The sequence below is a fragment of the Mus musculus genome, chromosome 4 (assembly GCF_000001635.26).
Source record: "Mus musculus strain C57BL/6J chromosome 4, GRCm38.p6 C57BL/6J".
In the NCBI taxonomy this organism is placed as follows: domain Eukaryota; kingdom Metazoa; phylum Chordata; class Mammalia; order Rodentia; family Muridae; genus Mus; species Mus musculus.
In genome coordinates, this window is record NC_000070.6 from 143,787,264 (window position 1) to 143,800,429 (window position 13,166).

Sequence of the window (13,166 nt, forward strand, 5' to 3'; positions counted from 1 at the left end):
TTACCAGAAGGGTCAACCTGGAAGAGTGAGTTACAGAGTAACATTTCTCAGGAGAGTCAGATAAAAAGTGAGCAGTGTTTTCCTTGTGGCCCTTCACATGTGTGCTGTGTGATATGGGAGGTTATACTGAGCATGGAATAAACATACATATTCTGACCTTGTAGACAGAGATAAATATATTTGTCATGCATCTGCCATGTTATGCTTAAAAGCAGTGTCTCTTCCCATGGTATAGACTGAATTCTCTGAAGAGTAAAGTAAGATGAAAATAGCTTTACTTTCTGGTATGCTTAGAGTCTATAATATATCCTGGAATTCAGAAAAATGCAGGGAACTTGTTCTAAAAAGCCTTAACACAAGTCATCATTGCATCCTCAAGTGGGCAGAGTACAGCTGCAGAATCACCTGCCTTAGCTTGGTGCTGTGGTAGAGGAATTCCTTCAGAATGAGCATATAATTGCTATTTCCCTTAGAAACTGACCCTGGAGGTGGGCACAGTGTTGCATGCCTTTAACCCCAGCCCTCCAGAGGCAGAGGGAGGTGGACCCTGACAAAAACAATAAGCCCACAAATTAAATTGTACTAGAGATGAAGCCTGAGATGCATTTGCATTTCTTGGAAATAAGTTTTCATTCACAAACAAAGAGACTGTCAGGCCATGTTCAGTGCCTGGATATACAACCTTTACTCTTTTAAGAGGGAATATGAGGGAGATGAATCACAGGAAAACAGAAAGTGGGCTTAGATTTTATTACAATTCAGATAGTGACAGTTCTATATCCACTGGGGTCAGAACTCACAGTCCTGTTTTATTGCCTAGTTGGAAAGGAATTGACACATGGTTTGGGGTGGGAGGCAGGTAATACATTTCTTTTGTTCTTTTTTTTTTTCAGGGCAGCACCCACCTTCTAGCCCACCCCTGTCTTTAATTTACGTGCAGCAGAGGTTCTAACCCCCCCCCCCCAGCCTGAAACCTGGCTGATCAAGTTTCACTGTTAGTATGAAGAGAGCATCGGGGTAGAACTTGCTGTCCTATCATTCTGTCACTCCCACTGCTGCTGCCTGCCACCTATCTGTTCCCGAGCCAAACACATGATCACCTGAAACTGGACTCCAGGGATGATTTGGCGGGAATGGGCCCCTTCCCCTGCTTCATAACCCAGTGTTGGGAATAGTAAAATAGAACCTTGATCAGATGGTTGTCTTGGTTCCATCTCTCTCGAGCCACCTAGATCCCTCTTCTCTTCCAGGTTTCCAAGATGCCTTCAAGACTAGAACTCAGATATGTGAGCCACTGGCTGGCCGCAACAAGGGGTGAAGGGGACAGACAGACAGACAGACAGACAGAACTAGAGAGAGGAAGAGGTGTCTGGAACCAGTCCTAAAGAATGTAGCAGACACTGTAGACTGGATAATCCTTTCTCTAACACCATTCCCTTCTGAAAAATGAAGGCCAGCTTTTCCCTTGTAGCGAACTTTCTTTATTTTGGTTTGGATGTACATACGATTAGAAGAGATGATGACCAATATCTTAGGCTCTCCTCAAGTTTACTGTGTAGCTGAAGGTGAAATTAAACTGATTTGTTTGGCATTCTCCCACTTCAGTCTTCTCAAGTTAGCACAGATGAGGACTCACAGATCATCAGGCTCAGCCTTGAACTCCAGAAGCTGCTAGCAGAATAAGGGCTCCAAGGAAGCTAGGAAAAGGGGATTAAAGTCCACACCCACAATGCTACTTCAACTTCTACAAGGTGAGTCATTGGCCATACATACACAAACCAGTAGAGTCTTGAACTCAGAGATCCACTTAACTCGGCTTTGCAAGTAATGTGAGTAAGGGCATCAGGCATAACCACTTGTCTTCAATAAATCAATTCTTGACTATGGGTCTGGTCTTAGATTCTTCCTGTGTACAGATCTGGTCCAATTTACCTACACTATTTAAATCTGAAAATGAGCAGGTGAATGGAGACTCAATGATGGAGCCTCAATTATTGAACCAGCGGCTGACTTTAGCTGGGAGGGTGTGGCTACAAAGGGAGGGTTCAGCGGAAAGGTATATATTGATTCATAGCAGGGAGAGGAAGTATAGATTAGGTCTCTTGGAGCCTGGAGTCACAGCTTTCCCTTGCCTGAATATGGTGATCTGTGGCCATTGTCCAGATCAGGTAAGTACCTCAGCTCCATCAGGATACCTCATCTCATGTAACCTAGTCTAGCCTTGTTCTCACTTGACATTTTGTTTATATACCATATTACTTGCTGTTTTATTTGTTTATTTTTTGAGATCAGTTATTTCTAGGCAAGATTGCTTGGCCTCAATCCTAGATATTCTGTCTTTTTGGCTAATATCCATTTTTGGTTAGTATATACCATGCATGTCATTTTGAGAGTTAGTTACCTAACTCAGGATGATATTTCCTAGTTCTAACATTTGCCTGCAAAATTCATGGTGTTCTGTTTTTTAACAGTGCAATAGTATTCCATTGTGTAAATGAATCACATTTTCTGTATCCATTCTTTGGTTGAGGGCTATCTGTGTTGTTTCCAGCTTCTGGTTATTACAAATTAGGCAGTTTTGAACATAGTAGAGAATGCCTCCTAGTAGTATGGTGGGATGTCTTTTGAGTATATGTCCCAGAGTGGTATAGCTAGCTTTTCAGGTAGAGATGTTTCCAATTTTCTGAGGAACCACCAGATTGATTACCTGAGTGACTGCACCAGTTTGCAATCCTACCAGCAATGGAGGAGTGTTCCTTTATCCACCATTTCCTCACCAGCACGTGCAGTCACCAGAGTTTTTGATCGTAGCCATTCTGAGTGTTGTAAGGTGGGATCTCAAGGTCATTTTGAATTGCATTTAACTGATGACCAAGGACTTTGAATATTTCTTTAAGTGATTTTTGACCATTCAAGATTTTACTATGGTTGAATTAGGAGAAGGATTGAAGAAGCTGAAGGGGTGAATGACCCCATATGAATACCACCAGCCTCACCTTTCTTAGACAACTGGGAGCTCCCAGAGACTGAGCTACCCAACCATGCAGCATATATAGGCTTGTCCGAAGCCCAGGCACATGTATAGCAGAGGATTTTTCTGGTCCAGCTTCTGTGGGAGAAGGTGAGACTAATCCTAGAGAGACTTGAAGCTCTACAGGAATGGGACTACCCTCTTGGAGACAAGGAAGATGAGGAATTTGATAAGGAACTGTGGGAGGGGGCAATAATTTGAATATAATTAAAAAGAAAAGATTGGCAGGCCTTAAACTTACAGAGATTCTTCTACCTAGACCACCTGAGGGCTGCTGCTGAATCAGAATATCCAAGTGTGTTCTCAATTACTTCCAATTATTAAATGGGCCATTGTCATTTCTGTGGGATATTTTGTTTTATATAGATTTGTTTTTGTCTTTTGAACAGTCTCACTAAGAATGTCAGGGTGATCTTGAAATCAAAGCACTTTTGCCTGGAATGTCAGATATGAGTTACACAAGTCCCTTCACTACTGATCTTTATGTGACTTTAACACTGGCATTTTTTGGTGTGCTTTTAACCTCAGTAACAGGAATGGAGAGGGAGGCTGTGAGTGCCAAAACAGCTATGTATTATATTAGTCTCTAAAACCAAAACAAGGGGTTCGAGAGATAGTTCAGTGGTTAAGAACATTAAGTATTCTTCCAGATGTACTGTGTTCAATTCCCATTAACTACATGGTGGCTCCCAACTATCTGTAACAGGATCAAATGCCCTCTTTGTAGCTTTCTGAAGACAGAAAGAGTATATTCCTATTCATTAAAGAAATAAAGCAATACATAATTTAAAAAAAAAGGGCAAACCAAGCAAATGGTATTTGCTTCTAACTGATACATAGTCTCTAATTTTATGGAACTCAGGGTGTTCCCAAACTTGGAAGAAGAAACCTGCATATATATATATATATATATATATATATATATATATATATATATATATATATATATATATATATATAGAGAGAGAGAGAGAGAGAGAGAGAGAGAGAGAGACACACACACACATATATATATACAAATATGTTTGGGTATATATTGTGTATGTATATGTACATGTATATATATATGTGTGTGTGTGTGTGTGTTTGTGTGTGCTTGTCTTTAATAGATATTATATCCCATATCCCAATCATAGCCTTTGTCGCTCCTATCCTCTCATACCCTCACTTTACTGCAACAGGAAGGCAGAAAGTAAATGGTATCTATGTTTGATACCAGCCAAGTTTATAAAGCAAGTTTCAAAACAGCCATGGATAAGAACAAGTCTGGAAGAAGTAAAACAAAACAAAACAAACAAAAAACAAGGTATTTCCTTGTGCTGATTGATACATGGTTTATTATTTTCAAGGAAGCCAGGATGTCTTCAAATTTTCAGAAACAATCCTGCCTATTTTTATTTAGTGTTCTAGTGAAAAACTTGAATATCACCTGAAATTAAAATTTCCACTCCTTTTTCTTACATTTTTGGTCTTTAATTAGTTTTTGCAGGTCAAGAAAAGCTGTTATGGTGCTGTAGAAGGTACAAATTATGGCATTGAGGTTGTGAACCTCCTGCCTTCAGCATGTGGATTTTAAATTCCACTTCATCGTTTATTCTTTCTGGATTCTTTCTAAAGAGTTACATACTGTGCCAATGACTACTGAAGGTTTAATTATAGTAGTGTAGTTTTTCCTAATCTCTTTAGCTCTGTAGCTTGCAGTACTCAAGCTTGGAGCCTCCCCAACACTTTCCCCAAAAGGCCATCATGAGTAATAATCAAAGATTAATGTCAATAATTAGTGATAGAAATTTCAAAGACATGTTCTGTGCAGTGTAGCTGAATAGGGATTGTGGAAGTTTGGAAACTGTTTTCCTTTGTTTTCTTTGAAGACCTATAAATGTAAGCATAGTCTATTTATCATCAAACAACTGCCCGAGCCTTCAGAGTTCCTGGTGATCCCTTCCCAGTGGGATGTATTCATCCAAACTGTGGCTAAACTTGGATGTGGCCTTTGGGAACTAGGATACATGGGAGAATTTTCATATCACCAGAGAGAATTGTGGCTTTAAAACCAGCAAAGGGCAGACCAAGCAGTTCTGGTTTAGATATATTATGGTGGCATCTGCTGAGCAGTGGTGGAACGCACAAATAATCTTAGCAATTTGGAGGCCCAGGCAGGCAAGTCTCACTGAGGTCTAGGCCAGTGTGGTCTATAAAGCAAATTGCAACACTGCTCAGAATACAGGTAGTTCTATAAAGACCCTGTCTCTAAAACCAAAAAAAGAAATTTGAGGGTGATCAAATTGGTAAACTGAGTTCTCTATCCTAATTGGTAGTGATCTAGCCCTCACACTTCCCTGTGTGGGCAGAAGGGCTCCCTAAATTGCTTTTCATTAATGGTGTATTTTTTACCTGCTTCCCTAGGATGAGTCTTTAGAAGAAGTCACAGAGGAATGCTATTCCCCACCCACCCTCCAGAATCTGGCAATTCAGAGTCTACTGAGGGATGAGGCCTTGGCCATTTCTGCTCTCACGGACCTGCCCCAGAGTCTGTTCCCAGTAATTTTTGAGGAGGCCTTCACTGATGGACATATAGGGATCTTGAAGGCCATGATACCTGAATGGCCCTTCCCATACCTTTCTTTAGGAAAGCAGATAAATAATTGCAACCTGGAGACTTTGAAGGCTATCCTTGAGGGACTAGATATACTGCTTGCACAAAAGGTTCAAACCAGGTAGGCAAAAGCAACTGGGATTGGAGGAAGGTTCTCTAAGTGCTGAGAAGAAGCAACTAGTGACAGAGAATATTTAGCCAACCATGGATCAGAGACTTCTGATATTCAATTTTCTCTCTGCCCCACATTCAAGATTGTTCTTCACTGGGTATAGAAGCTTATAAGGGTGTAGCGGTTTAAGCTCAGTCTCAGCTCTCTGGGCAAATAATGGCTAATGCAGAAGACAGAAGAAGAGTAGACATAGCCAGTGAGAAATGGGTCTTTCCTGCATCCCTCAAAGGTACAAGAGCTTGTGATTAAGGAGCCTGGGATCAAGGGAAGGAAGGCAGGGCTAAAGATGCCCCTCTTGCAAAGAATGTTATGCATTTACTGAGCATGTGACACTTGGGGTTTAATTCTAGGCAAAGGAAAAGGCAAAGTTTTGGAAGAAAGAGCTGATGTATGAGATGTGAAGAGAATCAGAGTGTAAGATGTGTCTTCTTTTATCTTCTGATAATTATACTATTTTCTCTCACAGTAGGTGCAAACTCAGAGTAATTAATTGGAGAGATCATGACTTGAACTTATGGGCTGGATCCCATGAAGGTGAAGGCTTATCAGAATTCACTACAGAGAAGCAGCCAATTGAGAACAGTCCTGGCTGTGAGGTGAAGAAAGAATTGAAGGTGATGACTGAAGTCCTTCGCATGAAGGGCAGACTTGATGAATCTACCACATACTTGTTGCAGTGGGCCCAGCAGAGAACAGATTCTATTAATTTATTCTGCAGAAAGCTAGTAATTGAAGGCTTAACCAAAGCCTCAGTGATAGAAATCTTCAAAACTGTACACGCAGACTGTATACAGGAGCTTATCCTAAGACGTATCTGCATAGAAGAGTTGGCTTTTCTTAATCCCTACCTGAAACTGATGAAAAGACTTTTCACACTCACACTAGATCACATCATAGGTACCTTCAGTTTTGGTGATTCTGAAAAGCTTGATGAGGAGATAATATTCAGCTTGATTTCTCAACTTCCCACACTCCACTGTCTCCAGAAACTCTATGTAAATGATGTCCCTTTTATAAAAGGCAACCTGAAAGAATACCTCAGGTAAGGAAGGACTGAGAGGGTCCAGTAAGACCAGAGAAAACACATCACTTTTCTTTTGCTTTTTTCTTCTTTTGTTTTATTAAGCTAGGGAGTCCTTGATAATCTGGCCACAATAAACCTAGCACTGTTAGAAACAGCATATCTGAGCAAATGAGCTGTGTGCTAAGATATGTATGATGAGGCATAAGCATGCCTCTTATTTCTCATGTGTGAAAGGTTTTCAGTTCAGAAACAGGTTGAGCAGATGTGCTATATGCAACACTGGGTTTCAAGATGAAGACAGGATCATGGCCTTTGGAGGAATAAAACTTCTGAGAACTCTTAACAACAGCCCTAGTAGGTGTTAAATTTTGTTTGAGGTAGGTAGTTCTTCCTACATGCACCATGCTGGCCTGATATATCCATTGCTGTGTTTTCCAGCCATGCCCTGAATCATGCCTATAGTGATAACTACAGACCTCAGACTAGAATACTGTGAGTTGTGAGAGCAGATAACACAAGGCCGTATCCTAGAATTGACCTCAAAGTGTAGCCAGAATGAGTTTGGGAGAAGTGCCATCTGCTTAGCTGTCAATTATATCAACCCTTTCAACATTTGTCAAAAAGCAATCATTTCTTCTCTCCCCAGGTGCCTGAAAAAGCCCTTGGAGACACTTTGCATCAGTAACTGTGACCTCTCACAGTCAGACTTGGATTACCTGCCCTATTGCCTGAATATTTGTGAACTCAAACATCTGCATCTTAGTGATATATGTCTACGTGATTTACTCCTTGAGCCTCTTGGGTTTCTCCTTGAGAGAGTTGGAGATACCCTGAAAATCCTGGAATTGGAGTCATGTTGTATAGTGGACTTTCAGTTCAGTGCCTTGCTGCCTGCCCTAAGCCAATGTTCTCACCTCAGAGAGGTCACTTTCTATGATAATAATTTCTCTCTGCCTTTCTTGAAACAACTTCTACACCACACAGCCCTGCTGAGTCAGCTGATCAGTGAGTGTTACCCTGCCCCTCTGGAGTGCTATGATGACAGTGGTGTAATACTAACACACAGATTAGAAAGTTTTTGTCCTGAGCTCCTGGATATACTCAAAGCCAAAAGACAGCTCCAAAGTGTCTCCTTTGAAACAACCCAATGCTCTAAATGTGGTGGGTGCTACATTTATGACCAGGAGACCCAATGTTGTCATTTTGTGGAACTACTATTAGCTTGATTGCGAAACCGAGAAATGGAAACTTAGTATTGGGGACTGATGAAATCCTAAGTAAACGTCCACTGCTAAATGGAGCATGAAAATGTCAATCACCTAAAAGTCTGAGATACATAGGAAAGTCAATACCTTCCTCAGAGCTGGTGAATGGATGTTGCATCTGCAGAAAGTATCAAGCACTTGTAGTTTGTGTGTGTTACAATAGAGGCACCATTTTATGAAACTGGCCCAATCTGTTTTCTGTGTACAATAAATGTGTTGACTTTCTGAGTTGCATATATGTCCCTATCAGACTACAGAGCCTAATCTTTCCCAACATTTCTGTACCTGTGTCTTGTTTCTTCTTTCTTCATCACCATAATTAGGTCAATGTTAGATTTGTGCATTTCATTTCATCCCAGGAAAAGGCCTCATTAATGGGACACAAAGATCATGGCTTCCCATACAGCTCAATGTTTGCAAAAGAAATTCATGTGTATTATATTTAGATTACAGCAATTGAATTAGATATGGATAAATATGGGATGAAGGGATTGGTTTAATCTGCAGGCAAGAAAATGAGAGCACCCTTCGAGACTAGTCTGCGCAGGTAAGAGTGTGGGCTACAGAAGCTAACAGCTTCTTGGACAGGCAGAAGCAAAACAGCTTCTGAGGCAGACCCCATTTCTGTCTCTAGACATCTGGGCATCTTCCCTGCCAGAGGAGAGGTGTTTGCCCCGCCTGGGAGGGGGGATTGCCAGAGCACTTGGGGGAGCCAACTTGGTTCCTGGATCCCTCTGAGACTAGTCTGCACAGGTGAGACACGGACTACAGAAGCTAACAGCTTCTGGGACAGGCCCAGTTTTGGACCTTTATCTTCTGCCAGGAGGCAGGTCCGAATGCCAGATATCTGTGTAGCTTCCCTGCAAGAGGAGAGCTTGACTGCAGAGAGTGCTCTGACCACTGAAACTCAGGAGAGAGCTAATCTCTCAGGTCTGCTGATGGAGGCTAACAGAATCATGAGAGGAATAAGCTCTAACCAGAGACAACTAAAAGAACTAACTACAGAGATTACCAGATAGCGAAAAGAAAACTACTAACAGAAACCAAGACCATCCAGAATCATCAGAACCCAGCACTCCCACCTCAGCTAATCCTAGGCACCCCAACACACCCGAAAGCTTGACCCAGATTTAAAATCATATATTATGATGAGGACATCAAGAAGGACTATAATAACTCACATAAAGAAATACAGAACACTGCTAAAGAGTTACAAGTCCTCAAAAAACAGGAAAACACAACCAAACAGGTAGAAGTCCTTAAAGAAAAACAGGAAAACACATCCAAACAGGTGATGGAAATGAACAAAATCATACTAGACCTAAAAAGGGAAGTAGCCACAATAAAGAAAAAACAAAGTGAGGCAACGCTGGAGATAGAAAGCCTAGGAAAGAAATCAGGAATCATAGACGTGAGCATCAGCAACAGAATAAAAGGGATGGAAGGGAAAATCTCAGGTGCAGAAGATTGCATAGAGAGCATCTGCACAACAATGAAAGAAAATGCAAAACGCAAAAATATCCTAAGTCAAAACATCCAGGAAATCCATGACACAATGAGAAGACCAAACCTACGGATAATAGGAGTAGATGAGGACGAAGATTTTTAACTTAAAGGGCCAGTAAATATCTTCAACAAAATTATAGAAGAAAACTTCCCAAACCTAAAGAAAGAGATGCCCATGAACATACAAGAAGCCTACAGAACTCCAAATAGACTGGACCAGAAAAGAAATTCCTCCCAACACATAATAATCAGAACAATAAGTGCACTAAATAAAGACAGAATATTAAAAGCAGTAAGGAAAAAAGGTCAAGTAAAATATAAAGGCAGGCCTATAAAAATTATGCCAGACTTTTCACCAGAGACTATGAAAGTCAGAAGATCCTGGACAGATGTTATACAGACACTAAGAGAACACAAATGCCAGCCCAGGCTACTATACCTAGCCAAAGTCTCAATTACCATAGATGGAGAAACCAAAGTATTGCACGACAAAACCAAATTCACACATTATCTTTCCACGAATCCAGCCCTTCAAAGGATAATAACAGAAAAAACAAACAAACAAAAACCAAAACACCACAAGAACTGAAACCATGCCCTAGAAAAAGCAAGAAAGTAATCCATCAACAAACATAAAAGAAGACAGTCACAAGAACAGAATGACAACTCTATCAACCAAAATAATAGGAAGCAAAAATACTTTCCCTTAATATCTCTTTATATCAACGGATTCAATTCCCCAATAAAAAGACATACACTAACAGACTGACTTTGCAAACAGGATCCAACATTTTGCTACTTACAGGAAACCCAGCTCAGGGGAAAAGACAGACACCACCTCAGAATGAAAGGCTGCAAAACAATTTTGCAAGCAAATGGTCTGAAGAAACAAACTGGAATAGCCATTCTAATATCGAATAAAATCGACTTCCAACCCAAAGTTATCAAAAAAGACAAGGAGGGACACTTTATACTCATCAAATGTAAAATCTTCCAAGAGGAACTCTCAATTCTGAATACCTATGCTAAAAATGCAAGGGCAGTCACATTCATTAAAGAAACTTTGGTAGAGCTCAAAGCACACATTGCACCTCACACAATAATAGTGTGAGACTTCAACACACCACTTTCATCAATGGACAGATCGTGGAAACAGAAACTAAACAGAGACACAATAAAACTAACAGAAGTTATGAAAGAAATGGATTTAACAGCTATCTACAGAAGATTTTTTTCTTTTTTTTTTAATTAGGTATTTTTCTCGTTTACATTTTCAATGCTATCCCAAAGGTCCCCCATACCCCCCCCAATCCCCTACCTACCCACTGCCCCTTTTTGGCCCTGGCGTTCCCCTGTACTGGGGCATATAAAGTTTGCAAGTCCAATGGTCCTCTCTTTGCAGTGATGACCGACTAGGCCATCTTTTGATACATATGCAGCTAAAGACAAGAGCTCCCGGGTACTGGTTAGTTCATATTGTTGTTCCACCTATAGGGTTGCAGTTCCCTTTAGCTCCTTGGGTAATTTCTCTAGCTCCTCCATTAGGGGCCGTGTGACCCATCCAATAGCTGACTGTGATCATCCACTTCTGTGTTTGCTAGGCCCCGGCATAGTCTCACAAGAGAGAGCTATATCTGGGTCCTTTCAGAAAAATCTTGCTAGTGTATGCAATGGTGTCAGCATTTGGAAGCTGATTATGGGATGGATCCCTGCATATGGCAATCACTAGATGGTCCATCCTTTCGTCACAGCTCCAAATTTTGTCTCTGTAACTCCTTCCATGGGTGTTTTGTTCCCATTTCTAAGAAAGGGTAAAGTGTCCACACTTTGGTCTTCGTTCTTCTTGAATTTCATGCGTTTGGCAAGTTGTATCTTATATCTTGGGTATCCTAAGTTTCTGGGCTAATATCAACTTATCAATGAGTACATATTGTGCGAGTTCCTTTGTGATTGGGTTACTTCACTCAGGATGATACCCTCCAGGTCCATCCATTTGCCTAGGAATTTCATAAATTCATTTTTTTTAATAGCAGAGTAGTATTCCATTGTGTAAATGTACCACATTTTCTGTATCCATTCCTCTGTTGACGGGCATCTGGGTCCACATAAAACCAGAGACACTGAAACTTATAGAGGAGAAAGTAGGGAAAAGCCTCGAAGATATGGGTACAGGGGAAAAATTCCTGAATAGAACAGCAATGGCTTGTGCTGTAAGATCAAGAATCAATAAATGGGACCTCATAAAATTGCAAAGCTTCTTCAAAGCAAAAGACACCGTCAATAAGACAAAAAGGCCACCAACAGATTGGGAAAGGATCTTTACCTATCCCAAATCAGATAGGGGACTAATATCCAATATATATAAAGAACTCAAGAAGGTGGACTCCAGAAAATCAAATAACCCCATTAAAAATGGGGCTCAGAGCTGAACAAAGAATTCTCACCTGAGGAATACCGAATGGCAGAGAAGCACCTGAAAAAATGTTCAACATCCTTAATCATCAGGGAAATGCAAATCAAAACAACACTGAGATTCCACTTCACTCCAGTCAGAATGGCTAAGATCAAAAACTCAAGTGACAGCAGATGCTGGTGAGGATGTGGAGAAAGGGGAACACTCCTCCATTGTTGGTGGGATTGCAAGCTTGTACAACCACTCTGGAAATCAGTCTGGCGGTTCCTCAGAAAATTGGACATAGTACTACCGGAGGATCCCGAAATACCTCTCCTGGGCATATATCCAGAAGATGTCCCAACCGGTAAGAAGAACACATGCTCCACTATGTTCATAGCAGCCTTATTTATAATAGCCAGAAGCTGGAAAGAATCTACAGAACATTTTATCCTAAAACAAAAGGATATACCTTCTTCTCAGCACCTCAAGGAACCTTCTCCAAAATTGACCATGTAATTGGTCACAAAACAGGCCTCAACAGATACAAAAATATTGAAATTATCCCATGCATCCTATCAGATCACCATGGACTAAGACTGATCTTCAATAACAACATAAATAATATAAAGCCAATATTCACATGGAAACTGAACAACACTCTTCCCAATTATAACTTGGTCAAGGAAGGAATAAGGAAAGAAATTAAAGACTTTTTTGAGTTTAATGAAAATGAAGCCACAACATACCCAAATTTATGGGACATAATGAGAGCATTTCTAAGAGGAAAATTCATGCCTCCAATAATAAACTAGAGAGAGCACACACTAGCGGCTTGACAACAGACTTAAAAGCTTTAGAACAAAAGGAAGCAAATTCACCCAAGAAAAGTAAATGGCAGGAAATAATCAAATTCAGGGGCGAAATCAACCAAGTGGAAACAAGAAGAATTATTCAAAGAATCAACCAAACCAGGAGCTGGTTATTTGAGAAAATCAACAAGATAGATAAACCCTTGGCCAGACTCACTAGAGGGCAAAGGGACAGCATCCAAATTAACAAAGTCAGAAATGAAAAGGGAGACATAACAACAGATCCTGAAGAAATCCAAAACAACATCAGATCTTCTACAAAAGGCTATACTCAACAAAACTTGAAAACATCAATGAAATGGACAAAT

At 40.5% G+C, this 13,166-nt stretch overlaps 1 protein-coding gene across 2 annotated transcripts; it reads left to right on the forward strand.

The window, feature by feature from the left end:
- The first annotated feature begins 2,070 nt into the window (after positions 1–2,070).
- Positions 2,071–8,322, forward strand: Pramel25 (PRAME like 25). Of its 2 annotated transcripts, none has more exons than NM_001007077.2 (4): positions 2,071–2,168; positions 5,438–5,748; positions 6,266–6,841; positions 7,470–8,322. In NM_001007077.2, the coding sequence occupies exons 1-4, from the start codon at positions 2,139–2,141 to the stop codon at positions 8,047–8,049; spliced, it is 1,497 nt and encodes a 498-aa protein (NP_001007078.2). In that variant the 5' UTR covers positions 2,071–2,138; the 3' UTR covers positions 8,050–8,322. The 2 variants fall into 2 exon arrangements, with proteins under 2 accessions (NP_001007078.2, NP_001334175.1); NM_001347246.1 differs by having other exon boundaries at positions 6,266–6,413.
- Positions 8,323–13,166: the final 4,844 nt, after the last annotated feature.